This window comes from Tasmannia lanceolata, unplaced genomic scaffold (assembly GCF_043159265.1).
Source record: "Tasmannia lanceolata isolate RefF3 unplaced genomic scaffold, GAP_Taslan_0.1 ptg000002l, whole genome shotgun sequence".
Classification (NCBI taxonomy): Eukaryota; Viridiplantae; Streptophyta; class Magnoliopsida; order Canellales; family Winteraceae; genus Tasmannia; species Tasmannia lanceolata.
Window position 1 is genome coordinate 41,900,579 of NW_027518679.1, and position 16,459 is coordinate 41,917,037.

General features: G+C 38.2%; 2 protein-coding genes and 1 pseudogene across 2 annotated transcripts; 2 read left to right on the forward strand and 1 right to left on the reverse strand.

Moving 5' to 3' along the window:
- The first annotated feature begins 1,250 nt into the window (after positions 1–1,250).
- On the forward strand, positions 1,251–11,632 carry LOC143884986 (RNA cyclase family protein). The gene is made up of 6 exons (XM_077388902.1): positions 1,251–1,667; positions 2,431–2,580; positions 8,763–8,941; positions 9,246–9,421; positions 10,139–10,352; positions 11,035–11,632. Exons 1-6 carry the CDS (start codon positions 1,463–1,465, stop codon positions 11,242–11,244), a joined length of 1,134 nt encoding a protein of 377 aa, XP_077245017.1. The 5' UTR covers positions 1,251–1,462; the 3' UTR covers positions 11,245–11,632.
- On the reverse strand, positions 3,899–4,745 carry LOC143881875 (chitin-inducible gibberellin-responsive protein 2-like; annotated as a pseudogene).
- A 2,972-nt stretch (positions 11,633–14,604) lies between the features above and the next one.
- Positions 14,605–16,004, forward strand: LOC143884992 (uncharacterized). Its single transcript, XM_077388915.1, has 2 exons — positions 14,605–15,694; positions 15,771–16,004. Exons 1-2 carry the CDS (start codon positions 15,065–15,067, stop codon positions 15,855–15,857), a joined length of 717 nt encoding a protein of 238 aa, XP_077245030.1. The 5' UTR covers positions 14,605–15,064; the 3' UTR covers positions 15,858–16,004.
- Positions 16,005–16,459: the final 455 nt, after the last annotated feature.

Sequence of the window (16,459 nt, forward strand, 5' to 3'; positions counted from 1 at the left end):
AATTCAAGGGATCCATCTCACTATTTTAGATATTTTGAGGTACCGTTTGACCAAATTTCCTAAAAAAAAATGAGTTTAAATTTTTGTCATTAACAAAATATAGTGGGGTAAATTTGAAAAGTTGGCAAAAGAATGTGTTTAATGCATTTTAAAATTGGTTTGAAACGTGTTTATAGCTTTTTCCTCAAACAAATTGAGTTGTTTTTTAAAGAGTTGATATGTTAGCCCCTTTTCATTACTAGGGACACCCACTTTCCATCCATAACCGGCTTAAGAAGTAAATTGTTTTTAAAAGGGAGATGATATTTTCACCCCCCTGCATTACTTGCACACCCCCATTATAACCTGATTTGACGTGAAAAGTGGGCAACTTTATGTCAAATCACATTATAAGGGGGTGTACAGAAAATATCATCACTCTTTTAAAATTATGAAAATACCCTCATCTCCTACCTCCCGCATTTACCTAAATCAAATCGTGTTTTATTTCTTTCTCCGTTCTTGCCCAAAATCCATTCCTAGTTGAAGCACGGATCTCTCTCTCTCTCTCAATTTTCCACCCATTTCAGCAACGTTTTGGGTGATGTTGCCGCCAGCTGAGTCAAATTGACAACGAGTTTTATGATTTGTGGTTTCTACAGGAAAGCAATCACTCATTATTGTAAAAAACAGAAGGAAAAATACGGCTAGAAATCAATCTAAAAACACTCATGTACATCTATTTATCCATAACAAAAAAAATCCTAAAGACCCATTTTTCATACGGAAAACCCTAAAAAATTCGATGCACCTGTATGGGCCAGGTGGACCCCTGGTGACTCTTTTTTTTTTTTGCTGTTTTTATTCCCACACTATGAAAGGATGATCCAAACCGTCCATGTGATGGGCCATAACGTAAATAGGTTGTGCCCAAAAATCATTTTCATAGGATGAACCTAGCATTCCGATCTACGGAGGAATTGCATATTATTATTTATGGAAACCTTTATAGATCGGAGGGTTAGCATCGTCTAATGGAAATAATTTTTGAGATACATCCCATTTACATTGTGTACCATCACATGGATGGTTTCGATCATCCTATGATGTGGTCTGTATAATACTTTTTGAAAAATACAGGACTATAAAGGCTTTCACCATATAATATCTGAAACATTTGGGTATTTACAGGCACCCGCAGGTTCACCAGGCCTGGCTTAGTTTTGATGGGACGACCCGTACGGCCGGGCCAAATTTCAAAAGGTCACTAATTTAGTGACCTAGACTTGAGCCGGGTGGTCCCACGGGTCCGGGTCACTTTTTACCAGGTCCAGTGTCACCTCTCTGCCCATTTACATTGAGGCCCTGCCCTAACTAGTATATTCCCTCCACAAAAACTATCTCAAGCCAGAGGCCGAAAGGAGGAAAACCACTCTCCGTTGAGAACTAGCTAGAAATTTTGAAACGCATAGAAAAGAGGAAGATGATGAACTCGTCTTACCTTAGCCTGGAAGGGAGCAAGCAGTTTAGGCAGCGTCTTCTTCTCTCCACCCTTTCATCCACACCCGTCCTTATAAAAAACATTAGAGCCGATGATACACCACCGGGACTCCGGCCCTATGAGGTTTCATTCCTCCGTCTTCTCGAGAAGATCAGTGATGATTGCTTGGTCGAGATCAATGATACAGGTAAACCCAATACCCTAGAAATTTAGGTTCTGGGTTTATAAGGTTTAGGGTTTTTCTGTTTTTTTTGTATGGTGAAATTTTTATTTTTTCTAATGGAATTAGGCTATTGGTTTATCGGTTTTAGGGTTTTGTGTTCTAGGTTTTTTATGTTTAAATGTATTTTTTTTTAATGTAGGAGAAATTAAGTTATGGGTTTATGAGTTTTAGTGTTATGGGTTCTGGGTTTTTTCTTTTGTCTTTTTCATGTATGTTTGATTTTAAATTTTTTTTTTTTCTAATGTAGGAGAATTTAGGTTCTGGGTTTAGGAGTTTTAGGGTTTTGGGTTTTGTGTTTTCTGTTTGAAGGTTTTTTTTTTTTTTTTTTTTTTCTAATGCAGGAGAAATCAGGTTCTGGGTTTAGGAGTTTCAGGGTTTTGGGTTTTGGGTTCTAGGTTTTTTCTGTTTTTGATGTATGGTTAAGTTTTTTTTTTTTTCCTAATGGTTGAGAAATTAGCTTCTTGGTTTAGTACTTTTAGGGCTTTGCATTCTGTGTTTGTTCTGTTTTCGTGTATGGTGAAGTTTTTGTTTATTTTTTGTAATAGAGGAGAAATTATGATCTGAGTTTAGTAGTTTTGTTAGTTTAGGAGTTTTAGGGTTTTGTTATGTCGATTTAAGAGTTTAAGGGTTTTGTTTCTTTGTTTTTTTTTTTTTTTTTAAATTTCATGTATGGTGAAGTATTTTTGTTTTTGTGATATTTGTTTATTCTCTTGGGGCTTGTTAACAGGAACGAAAGTGAGGTATAAACCGGGAGTTTTGATGGGTGGGAAGCATCTGATCCACGACTGCGGTGTCAGCCGGTCGATCGGTTATTTCTTGGAACCGTTGATCGTGTTGGGATTGTTCGGGAAGAGGCCTCTTTCGATCAGGCTTAAAGGTTTGGAATTTCAAATCTTCAACGCTTGCTTCTTTTCTAGTTTCTGGTTTCCATATGTTCACTACAATCTAGCCACCGTCGTGGTTCTTTCTTCTGATCTGTTGAAAACTTCTCAATTTTAGTGTTATTGCCAGTGAACTGACTTTGTATGCTACCAATCTATGGGTTTTTTTCTGTAATTGCAAATATTTAATCAAGGTTTGCAAACCTGAGCATTTCTTCATCTCTCTCTCTCCATGCCTTCTTAACTTTCTTTAGTTATGAATTATTGAAGTAGGACATTAGGCTTCTAAGGTGAACACAAGAATTCTAGTGGATCTTAATCTCCTCATTAGTTTTATTAAGTAGGAAGTTCTCTTAGTCTTATTATTAGAACTCTAGTGTTTATTTTATGTTTTTAATTTAGTCTCCTGGTTCTCTTATTTTTAAGTTTCCAGTCTTTAATTTATACAAGACTAGTAAAAATGCACTTAGGATCCATTTCATATTTAAATGAATATGAGAGTCATAAGATAAAACGTCTAAAACAGAGTAATTAAGAACTCACAGAGGTCTAACATACAATATTTGTTCTATCAGTTGCTGGAAAAACAAACCTTGTTCATCCAACCAATATAGAGAGCGTCATCCCGCTCTTTGAGTATATAGTTCTTACTGTAGTTTTCCAACAGTGTCTTGAATCTCTTGTTGGTGGCATTCACCAATGACCTCAATATATAAGGACTGAAACTAGCCATCATGCAGCGTGACCTCCATTTCCCGAGAAGCTCATGGCGTTCTACTCTTTAGGCACCCTCATACGCAGTGATGTTAACTATATCCCAAGCCAGACAGTGTTACTCAATACTAATTCGTTCCTTCTTCTCCCTCGGGAGAGTCACATCAATCCTATGTCACAAATATCTCCGTTATTTTCAAAATATAGCAATTTTACTGCGACATTTTGATAAAACGACAAAATCTTGAAATAATCCCGAGATTTTAAAAAATATAGCGATATTTTTCATTTTACTCATTTACCGTGATAATATCGCATGTTTTTATTTTATATTTTTTCTTAAATTATATATTTTAAATTAATTTTTATCATTTTCCGCATATAAACCTGAAAAAAAAAAAACATCCCGAGATTTTCCCTTGCCGAGAAGTTCCCGAGAATGATATTTGTGGCTTAGTATCTATCTACTAAAAAATTGCAGTGCAGTAGTAATTCAGATTGTCCATGAACCTGATAAAGAATAGGGCAGTGCTGGTGTTGGATTCTTTCTCTACCAGAGTCACCACCTTTGTTTGACAGACAAACCTTTAAATGAAACCCTCAACCCCGAGCACATGCAGATATAGAATCATCAATACCCGTCATATTTACATGTGGGGGCCACCTTGCCTTGCTGCAAGATTGAGGGGCCATCTGGCCTTGCTGCAAGATCCTGGATCATGGTTATCTACCGGCTGCTCTGCTCGATCTGGAAGTCAATTGTATGGACCCTATTGCCGCCCTTCATGGCTTCAGCAATAGCCCCACTTGCATACATGTAACCAAATTTGAAGTTAGGGCAGACCTCATAAAGAATGTGTATGTAAGACATATCGTCATCCGTCATGGCTCTCGTACAAGTGATGAGTACAGGTTTTAACTTTTAAGTCTCCTCTAGGGGATCTCCACACTTTTGTCCATTTCTCTAGCTCCAATAAGACATAGTCCTGAAAGATGCTTTCAATGCTGTGAACAATATTGGAATCAGGCCCTAGCATTACAGTTCCTGATTCTCTTAGAATGTGCTTCTGATCATAATCTTCTGTTACATATGAACCATTGTGGGAGATCCATAGGTGTTCAGGGGAATGATGTGGCTCAGACAAGTATGACTAGAAATCTTGCTGGGATATAGGGCTCCCATTAGGTGAAAAACTAAGAGTAGGTGGGAGTTGTAGACAATATAATTGGCAGTTGCCGACAACGAGTTTAGGGTGGAGAACTCTCCATGCAATTTTTGAACAGAGAAGGTGCCTTCTTGAGATCCGTCATCAGTGTAAGTGTTGTCTGAAGGTTGCAAACTCTGATACAAGCAACAGGGCTCCATTTCTTGCACAGGAAGCAAATCATGCTGATAATACAACCTACACAACCCATCCACACTTTCATATTTTTTAGAAGCTTGCATGGATTGATTATCCACTAATTGATTTTAATGAGAACCTGGAAACCTGGATTGAAATGAATTGTGGGTACAGTCCGGAACAGTGTTTCAAAGCAGGGATGCGGCTCAGAACGCGGCCGAAGAAAATCCTAGTTGACTCAGCACGGCACGGTCGAGTACTCAGCTGACACGATCATAATTCGGGGAGAGTCAAAAGAGTTTTTATTGACATTGTGGGCAAAATGCGGAACGCGGCCAAGGTAAAAGGGATCGACTCGGGGAGTCCACGATGACGTGAGGGAGTTTTAAAACTATGGTCTGGAAAATACTGATAACCCTGCATAGCAGCCCCTCTCGCTGGCCTTAATTGAGAACCATCTGACGGTAAAGGCTTTATGGTTTAAGGATTTTCGTAATATATGTCAAACTGCGTACGAAGCAAGAGAGGTATTAAGCATCTTGGTTTCATTTTTATAATCAAAATCAAAATGTAGTTGATGGACGAATATTCCCAACTACAAGCCTTTACAATTTGATGAACTTAGTGAAGATTGAAAAGGATAAGTGCGATCCAGATTCTGAAACAAGTCCTAAAGAATGAAACTAAGAATGTAACACAACAATCTTCATATGGCGGGCATTTTAAAACAATGGGCATTTTAAAACAATGCCCTCTTTGATAGCGTTCTCACACTCAAAACAGAAATTTAACAACTTTTGATTTTTAAATCTCGCTTTTAATTTTCATCTGAATTGATACACATGCATTGATTTGGGCTCATTCATTGTTTTGGTTAGACATAGTGATGGGGACATCAACAACGGGCGTGGATTCAAAGTTTACAAGCGCAGACGTGGACAAGAATGATGGCGTAGACTCTAGCATGGGCCACGAACATTGCCGTTTTTTATTATTATTTACTTTCTATTTTCGTCATTTTATTTGTAGCTTACTTTTTTAGGCATCAAATCTCACCCGTTTGGTGCGTTTTTGGTATTATTAAAAAGGTTTTTCAATTACCTATATAATGGCCCAAGATCACATGATTTGGATGTGATTTGAGCAAGTTATGAGTGTTTTTAGGAAGGGGTATAGGTCAATTATGGGATTACTATTTTTGGTAAGTTTTTATCTCTATTTAGCTTTGGTTTAGATTAGATTAGATGAATGGTTGAGTTTAGTTCTTAACTTTAGGTTATCCCTAGGGTTTTCTTTTCTTGTAAATACATCTTATGAAAACATTGTATGAGACTTTTGAATATTGAATAGAATTGAGATTTTCTTTTGTGAGAGCTAATGTGGCTTGGACTTCTTCTTCTCTTCTCCTCTTGGTGGTTTGGAACCATCTTTTCTCATCTCCGCTCCACTATTATCTTCTATTTCTTCAATCAAATCAGCACAAAGAAGCTTAGTAATTCAAATTTTCTTTTTTTCTTTGTTCTTGAACCCTAAAATACAAAAAACCCAAAATCCAAATATCTCCTACATCGTTTAAGTTCTCATCTCGAAACTTTGAAGGACTTATTTTGGGATTAAACCTTAGCCATAGCAATCAAAATTCATAGTTTCACAACCCCTTTCGAGGCCAATCAATTTTTCACACCTTTCATGCCCCAAAACTTGCTTTTGGAGATTGAAAGCGTAATTGGCCAACGTAGCAGCCCCCTAAACCTAAAATTCTGATTTCTTTCACCATTTAAATCTATTATCTTTCAACCCACAGTATTTTACCCAGAATTTTCAGATCTGTCCAAATTACCAAAATACCCTTTTGGCCTAAATTGGACCGATTTGACCCCGTTTTGTTGCTGCAGAAATTTATTACTGTTTTTTTCATTAGATTATTGCTGATTTCTCATCAAAATAAGGTTTCATTCATAGGTTTTGGTACTGTTTTAATTATTCTACTTGGTCGCATGTTTAAAACCCGTTTTAGCCTAATTTTGCCCTCAACTAGTTACCCGAAGGACCTTTAACTGTCGACTAATTTGTTTAAGGTTTATTTCATGCTAATTGTGTTCTTTCTCATTATTTAATGCAAATTTAAGCCTCAATATTGCTGTTGTCTGCCAATTAATTTAGCCTTAAATCAACTCTAGTTAACCAGTAGGTGTCTTTAGCCTCTTAAGAGTTAGCCCTAAACTTTCCTAGAACCCATTATCCCATTAGGAGTGTAGGATTTTTCCTCATTTAGGTATTGTCCTGCATCAACTTAGTATCAGAGCAAAGAGTTAATTTTAGGAAACCTTTTAGGGTGTTAGATTAGAAAAAAAAGAGTCCAATTTTGTGTTTAGTTTCCCTTTGCATGCCCACAAGGGTAAGGATTACCACACAATGACATCTGAAAATCAAGTGTCGAATGAGGAGTTGGCCCAACTTGTTAGAGACAGTCGCGAAGAGATACGGCTTAGTAAAGTGGACCGTGAAGCTCGCAGTCAGGAATTACAAGCCATTAGTACTCAAATCCAAGCTGTGCAAGTAAGGCGTGCAAGTAAGGCTTGCTGCGTTAGAAGGCCTTAGGCAAATTTATCCTGAACAACCAACTGTCAAGAATAATCAGCATAGGCAAGGGAATCAAGGATTCCAGAATCCACCACCTAATCCTGAAATTGCAGTCAATCCAAATCAAGGTGGCCAGGATCGGAATAGTATAGGGGACAACTTCGAGAATGACCGGCAATTTGGTCATTATAGGATTGGGAACTGGAATGCTCGAGGTGGCTGAGGAAGATACCGAGGGGGTCATCAGGGATATAGGGCTCCCTATCGCCAGTAGCATGGCGACGATTATGATGATGATCAAGAGTATGATCCTGAGATCGATGGACCCGATTATGCTAGAGACATTACCAGGAAGGTTAAAATTGATGTTCCAGACTTTGATGGAAAATACGACCCTCAAGTATTTTCTGATTGGCTAGTGGCCATGAAACAATATTTTGATTGGTATAACATTACCCAATCCCGAAGAGTTAGGTTTGCTAAAATAAAGTTGACAGGTCCAGCTCGAACCTATTGGATTGATTTTGAACATCAACTTCCTAGGAGAGGTGAGGATAACATCCGGACATGGGATGAGATGAAGGCCAAGCTCAAAGAAAAGTATTTGCCAATCACTTATAAACAACAGTTGATAAGCCACATGCATAGGCTTAAACAAAACAACTTATCTGTTGGCGAATACATGAATCAATTCGATGACGCGAAAATCTGTGGCGGAGTCGGAGAAGAACCTAAGCAAACTCTCACCAGATTCCTGGGTGGACTTAAACCAGAAATCAGAAGGAGCTCATCTTTTCGGTGATGTTGATCAAGCTTTTCAAGAGGCTAGCGAAATTGAGAAGCACCAAAAGATGTTCTTCCCCAAAAAGTTTAGCAACCAAGCTGGGGAGGCTTCTTACAACAAACCTCAACAATCAAATCCCAATTATCCTAAGTCCAACAACAACTACCAACCTCCAAAGGACTTTAAGGGTGAAGGAGTTTTGGGAGAAGGTCCTAAGAAAGGGCAGTGCTTTAAATGTAAGGGTTATGGACATTATGCACGTGATTGTATGAACCGTGTTGCATTTGCAGATCCCCTTAAAACCTCAGCCTAAACACCCAAGAACCATAGCTTTAAACCCCTTTTGCATCCAATTGAAAATTCGCACCCTTTTCAAGCCCGAAAACCCTTTTTGAACATCCCTAGCCTAAACCTACCATCAAATCAGAGCCTAAACCCTAGATTCGAAGGTGACTAATTCCGGAAATACTTCTTTCCTCAAACGGTCATTTTTATCTCTGATAAATTAATTTTTATATAAGAACAAGCCGGCCAATGAGGGAGGTCAATGCCCTTCCTTGCTGATTTCCGATTCATACCCTTATTGTAGTTTCATAGGCATTGATGTTATTTCTTCTCTATCGAGTAATATCGTAATTAAAAAAAAATCATTGTCTTGTTATTTGTGATTGACATTAATTTTGATATAAGAACAAAGGCATGTTGCATTCAAAAGTAGTCAGCTAAAGATAATGACACAATGTGCTGCTTACAGGAATTACGAATGATTCCAAGGATCCATCTGTCGATAGATTTCGAACAACCACATTGCATATGCTGAAGCATTTTGATGTTCCTTTAGAAGGCTTGGAATTGAAAATTGAAAGCCGTGGATCCCCTCCTCTTGGTGGTGGTGAAATCATTCTGGGCGTTCCAGTCATCAAGGATTTGAAGGTGAGTTTTTTTCTTCTTTTTTGTTTTAGTTTTATCTCAGGCTAGGAACATAACAGAGAACATGACCTTGGATAGGAGAGAATGGAAGAAAATGATTCATGTAGACGAACCCAACTAGTGTCAGGATTAGACTTAGTCAATTTGAGCCGGGTAGATTCTTTCATCTTCTTCATGAAAATTTTCTAAAGGATTCATTAGCCGATCCCAACTAGTTTGGGACAAAGGCTAGTCGAGTTGAGTTGAGTGTTTTAATTTTATCTCACTTGTATGCTGGTTTTCATTTCTCTATCACTATTTCCCACAGGCAGTCAGTTGGGTTGATGAAGGAATGGTTAAGTCCATCAGAGGAGTAACATTTTCCACTAGAGTGTCTCCTCAGGTTGAAAACCGTATGATATATGCTGCCCGTGGGATCTTTAACCGTTTACTTCCTGATGTTCATATATTTACCGACCACAAATCTGGTCCACTCGCTGGAAGGTAACTTTTTGTGCTAATGTTTTTATATCAGAAAATGGTAGAAAGCAGTTTATAATCTGTATAACATTGCAATTCTGTTATATGATCATTGCTATTTTTCTCATGTTACACCCTCTTCCATGTTTCAATTGGATATTGACGGCACTTGGAGCCATAAATTTGATTTCCACTGCATATTTCCACCATTTCACCATTTCATCCGCATATTTCCATTGTTTCACCTTTTCATACGTTCACTTCTAATTGGATATTGCGGCCTTAACCCATTTTCTTAGTGGCTATGCGCTTGAATTTTAAAGCTGCTTTTCATTAACTACTATTCAGGATGTGGTTTTCAAAGCAAGATAAAAGTATATATCGGGTTGCAAAATAAATTTTGCTGGTATGCATGGAGACAAACTATATTTTTAAATTTTAAACTAGGAAGGGAATCAATTTGATAATTGATTCTTTCTATGGGAAAATTTGATTTTATAGGCAATTATTGTTCTGTATAAGCTTGTTTCCCTTGCTTTCCTTGGAGAGGTTTCTGCAAAGTGCTGCTTTTTTTTTCCCCACATGTCTAACTTATTGGTTGGACTTCAATTGAACTGGAAATAATTTCACGGTCTTATGGGCATTCCAGATTACTGCATTTTATGTTTGATATATGAAGTGTCTTGGATCGATTAGCTTTACTTACAATTTGGGTTCACAAATTATCATTTCCTATGGCAGATCACCAGGTTATGGCATATCGCTAGTTGCGGAGACTACAACTGGCTGCTTGATCTCTGCAGATACTGCGGTCTCTTCTGCACGAGACTTGGATGGTTTTAAAGATTCTGAGGAGAATCAAGAGGTGACCCCTTCTGAGGATCTTGGTGTCCAAGCAGCTTCCATGCTACTTGAAGAGATCGAACAAGGGGGAGTAGTTGATTCAACACACCAGGTAAGTTGTGCATTATCATATGCCATGCATTTAGTTTTTTTATGTGTATGTGTGTGTGTGTGTGTACAGGTCCATACTCCATTATTTTAGTAACAACAGTCCTTTATTTTTTTTTTACACTTTTCTGTTTTTTTTCTTGATAGGCAAAACAAGTTTTATGATTTTCTGATTAGCTGTTATGACGGCCAATAAGAGAAATGTTTAATTTCGTGAGGAGTGTCATTTTCAAAACAAGGGAGTGTGGATGTCATTTTCCGTATCATGAATATAATTGCACACGGAATGATGAAAAAAATGCTCCTCTATGGCCATGTTTGGCATCCATGAAATTTTTTTCCATGGAATATTAGTTTTTCGAGTGGTGGGACAGGCAAGTTGGGTGGGAGGAAGAGAATTTAGAGGGCATGATTGGGGAGAGGGTGAGAAGTGGCCGAAAAACAGGGAAAAGAAGAACTCTACTCAAAATAGAGTTTTATTTTTCCTATTTTTCAGCCACTTAGCACCATCTTTTCTCTCCTGCCCTCTCGATTCTCTCCCTCTCCTACTCTTTCTACCCTTTTCTCACTAGGCAAAACTAACATTTGCTGAAAAAAGTTTCATGGTTGCCAAACATGGCCTTAAATTCATTAACATTCATGAATCCATATGAGTTGATGGTATGTCCTTTAAAATTATTTCCCAGGGCTTGTTATTCCTTCTTTGTGCTTTATGCCCACAAGATGTTTCTAAAGTTCGTGTGGGAAAGCTTACACCAAATGCCATAGAGACGCTGAGACATATTAGAGATTTCCTCGGCGTCAAGTTCATTATTAAGCCGGATCCTGCAACAAATACTGTCATGCTCAAATGTGTGGGATGTGGATTGAAGAATCTCTCTAGAAAGACTTCATGAAGATTAACATCAGCCATTGAGGGTTTCAGAATCCACAAGGGTGGTGCTCAAGTGGCTACCACAACTTATAAACTGGTAAAGTTAGTTTTTATTTTCTCATCCTTCCTGGATTATCATCAGAGTAGCCTTGCCAACAATGCAACTGATAACCAAAAATTTTGAAATTTTGTAATTGCTTTTCGTTTACGGCTGGGATATCTGAAATTTTGACTCTTTGGGATATTGTTTTCATTTCTATTTAATGATCACATGTACCTTGAATGTCCAAAAAATGATTATACAAGTACGCCTGATTTCTGTAACATCATATTCATGAATATGGACTGCTGTCACAAATTTTCTGATCCTTGCATTGTTGCCTGAAAATGGAATGTCTATGTTTTTCTGATTTTTAGCTCCTGTTAACTGTTCAAGCCATATTGACATCCTGTCGATTATACAGAGCCTGCGGCCTATAATGGTGCAATTCCCATACCATTTGCCACTAAGGCCCTCGTTGTTTTGGATCTTGAGAAACAATTGTGAGTCCAATTATTGGAATCAAATTTACGTTTAATATAATTTCTCAAGAATAGCTCTGATATGATATTCTATTGTGACCTCCTGGTTATCATTTTCCAATAAATAACAAGAACCCCTAATAGTTTCTTCTGTTTGTTAACTGGTCTTTGTTTTCCTAGCAGCCCTCTTCCTCTTTTAAGAGTTAAGACATCATAGAATACATATGTAAAACAGAATCCTAGATGATGTGGTTGCGCCACGTGGCTCCCCTCCTCAAAAAATGTAAGACTCTCTATAAGGTGATATATTTGGATTGTAGAAAAAATCTCACCATATCCCACGTTTTTAGCAAAATTGTTTCTATTACTCAATATCCCACTAATATTAGCAAAATTGTTTCTATTTATTGGAGATAAAATTGCCACTATGTTCCATGATTTTAGCAAAAATGTTTCTCTCTCTCAATATCCTATGTATATTTGCAAAATTTTGGCGAATTATTTATTTTTTGCCCTATGCATCGCACAGGTTGTCCACTAGTGCCTAATGAGAACACAACATTGTCAATGCAATCCAAGCCTACCAATAATGTAGAAACTAATTTGTAAAACTTAATTGTCAAAGAAGCAAACGTCTAGAGAGGAAAAACAGCATAATAGAGGCAAGAAAAAGAGAGAACAGTCAGCTTCCATACACAATCTCTCTTCCAAAATGATTCCCAAATAATAATCATAACCATAATAGTAGTAGTAGTAATAATAATAATAATAATAATAATAAGAAGAAGAAGAAGAAGAAGAAGAAGAAGAAGAAGAAGCCAACAACAACAGAACTCTTGCTGTACTCCCCAACTTCTTGTTAACTTCTTAAATGACATTTACTTCCCCAGGAATACATCTGTGATAACTGTCTTGGACTGCAAGGAAACCTTTAGGAGAGCCAAACCCTGTCAAAAGAAAGAGTAATTAACAAACAGAAGATCACTACTAATGTATAATTGGAGTGGGTTCTTGTTCTATACCACATGGACATCCACTTCCACTACCACCTCTTCAAGGAAGGTTGTACTCTTTACATCGAACTTGTTGAGGAGAGTAATTGCAGAGATGGTGGACATGGGTGTCACTACCAAATCATCCATCACCATGTAAGTCGCCACACCCTTAACAAACCCCACCTCCCCATTAGAAACTGCCTTTGTTGTGTTGTTAACAGAGACGTAGGTCAACTCCCTGTTCATCTAGGAGCTGCATGAAGGACAGAGAATTCCTTTATCCTCTGTTACGTAATTGTGACTGTAGTTGTCTCTGCAATGGGAAAGCTTATTTTTTGATTGGGAATCACTTTCTGCAATAAAAGTGGAGAGTCTGGGCATGATGGGAGAGAAGGCATTGCAGGATTGAGAAGGAAGTTCTTGTCATGGCTTGGTTGAGTGTAAGTGTCACTTAAATTTTGAACACTCTCATATACTTCCCCTATGCATCCCACCATGTTTTGCTTGGTGAGGAGTTTTATAACAGACCCAACAGGGAGTGCCAGACTCATGAGAAAATCTATGAAATCTTTTCCAGCTTCTCCAAATAGCACCTTATTAGCTTTCTTGTCCACTAGAAGCTTCAACCTCATCTTCTTTGCTATGTCTAATATGGTAGTGTGCAAATTAAACCCACTGTAAAGAATTGGGTTTATTGCCTATTTATAGTTTCATTTACAGAGTGGTTCGCTTCGTTTTCTGCCTTGGCAACACTATTACCAATTGGAAAGTACTACTGATTCCACTTCTCAAACTTCTATTATATTTATTTTTTCTCGATAGGTGCAATTATCATAATTGGTGTCTAATGTACTGATTTCTGATTTCCGTAACGTCACATTCATGAATATGGACTGTTATCACAAATTTGAGGAATGCTAGAGTCAAGGGCGCACTTGCAAAAATCAGGGGAAAGCGCTCCCCCATCGGCTGCATGCCGACAAACTTACTTAGGGGTGCAGCTCGGGTCGGGTTGATGGCACCATGAAACTATAAACCGTCAACCAGAACCTGACCCGATTCAACTCTCAACCCGATGAAGGCAAACAAGATTCTTGTCAGTTTTGTCTTTTATGCACGTTTTGATAGAAGCTATCTAAGGCAAATTTCCAATAATCAGAATTCAAAATCGAAAACAAACAGGGCCAAGGTTTAAATAATGATTTAACAGATTTTGGGTTGGGCAAATGATACAGGCAGTGCAACTCGGGTCGGGAGGAACCCATTTTTCCAATCCGACCCGACCTGACCCGATTTCGAACATGACGAGGTTCAACTGGACCCGAGGAACCTTTTTTCCCAACCCGACCCGACTTCAACCTGACCCAACCTGAGTTTTTAAGCTTAAAAAAACAAAAATTATAAAAAATGTCGGGTTACACTCCGGTCGGGTTGGCAAACCCTCAATCCGAACCCGACCCGAACTCAACCCGGGTTGGGAAAAGTCAACCCGAACCCGACCAGTACTCAACCCAACCCGTCCTTTATTCTGGTTGAACCCGATCCTAGTTGCACCCAATGTAGCAGGCTCAACCATGTTTTGATAGTAGCCGCAACCAGTTTTCTAAGGCTGCTGATAGTTTTGCTTTGATCTAAAAAAAAATGTTATCTTCCCCCAAAAAAACAAAAGGCTGATGATATTGATAGGTTTTTTTTTGAATTTTAACAGCTCGTTGAGCATGTATATCAAGGTTGCAAATTTTATGAAAAGGGCTTACCTGGCAATCTGGGGCTCACTTTTGAAGGAGAGAACAGCCACCTCACGAATAACACAAAATTATTTCAAAAGTTAGCCCGTGTGATTGTACTCATACAATCTTTTGATAATAAAGTCATAGAATATGAGTATTTTTATCAAACAATGTGTAAAATGATTGTAAAATATCATTTTCAATGCACCAGTAACCCAAAAAAAATATAGTTGGTATGAAACTTTGGAAATTGTGTCAGTGGGGATTGTGCTTTGTGGTTACTGCCCTTTACACCGATTTTGACATTTGCTCCTGTGAGGAAAAAGAGAACTGTATTGGAGGATAAAATATTAAAATTTAGAGATAGAGACGGGTGACGGTATTAAAGATGGATAAGTACGTGCTCTATCATATCCTATCAATGAAATGCTAGATTTTTTGTCAATTAATGCCTTGAGAAGTGGAATCGGCCACAGTTTTCAATCGTTACAAGTGCTGCAAAGGCAGAAAACGAAGCGAACCATTATCTAATAGAATCTATAAATTGGCCACAGACCCTTCTTTTACGGTGGGTTTGCACACCACCTCATCAAACATGGCAAATATGTTGAGCTTGAAGCTTCTGGTGGATAAGAAAGCCAACAAGGTTCTATTTGCAGAAGCTGGAAAAGATTTCATAGATTTTCTCATGAGTCTCTTAGTACTCCCTGTTGGGTCTGTGATAAGACTCGTTAGCAAGAAAAAAATGGTGGGTTGCATAGGGGAAGTGTATGAGAGCGTTGAAAATTTAAGTGACACTTACACTCAACCAGGCCATGACAAGAACTTACTCCTCAATCCTTCAATGCCATCTCTGTCTGGCTTCACAAATTCTCCTCTTTTACTGCAGAACAATGAATCTACATCAGCAAAGTACTTCTATTGTAATTCCGTGATTAACTACGGTTATAGTCACCCATATGTAACAGAGGTTAGAGGTACTCTCTGTCCTTCATGCAAGGCCCAGATGAATACCCAGTTGACTTATGTCTTTCCTAACAACACAACAAAGGCAGTTTCTAATGAGGAGGGGGGATTTGTTAAGGGTCTGTTGACTTACATGGTGACTGATGATTTGGTAGTTACACCCATGTCTACAATCTCCTCCATTACTCTCCTCAACAAGTTTAATGTAAATGATATTAGCATCCTTGAAGAGAAGGTGGTGAAAGTGGGTGTCAATGAGGTAAAGAACAAGAACCCCCTCTAATTATAGTCTTGTCAGTGTTCTTCTGTTTGTTAACTTGTCTCTGTTTTGGCAGGGTTTGGATCTCTTGAAGGCTTCCTTGCAGTCTAAGACAGTTCTCACTGATGTATTCCTGAAGACTAAATACCATTTAAGAAGTTAACAAGTTGGAGAGTAAAGCAAGAGCCCTTCTGTTTTTGGTGCGGAATCATTTTGGTGGAAACATTGTGTTTGAAGTTCTGATTGTATGGAGGCTGACTGTTCTGCTCTCCCTTTTTTCTTGTTATTATATTATTATGATCTTTTTTCTCCCTAGACCTTTTGTGAACTTGTTTATAAAGTTATTGGTAGTATTAGATTGCATTGGTAGTGTTGTGTGTTTTTTCTGCTTGCGAAGGAGGTTCATGTTAAGAAAACAGAAGAAAACTATTAAGTCGTCAACGGGGAGGAGAAGAGCCTGGGATTTACCAGGAATTTACCTCAGAATAGTGGTGAGTAGTGTTTGGTTGTCAACCACGCCGAGTAGTGGAGGGGAGTGTCATTATATATAGGGTGATGACAAATTCGCACCCCCTGTAGGATGATTCGCACCCCTTTTACAGGTAAAAAAGCGTTAAGTCTGCCACAATTCATGCTACGAGGGGTACGAATCATCCTACAGGGTGTGAATTTATTCTCTCTCTCTATATATCTACGAGGGGTACGAATCATCCTACAGGTAGAAGAGAAAATAAGAGAATTTTTTTGTAGAATTACACGTTACTC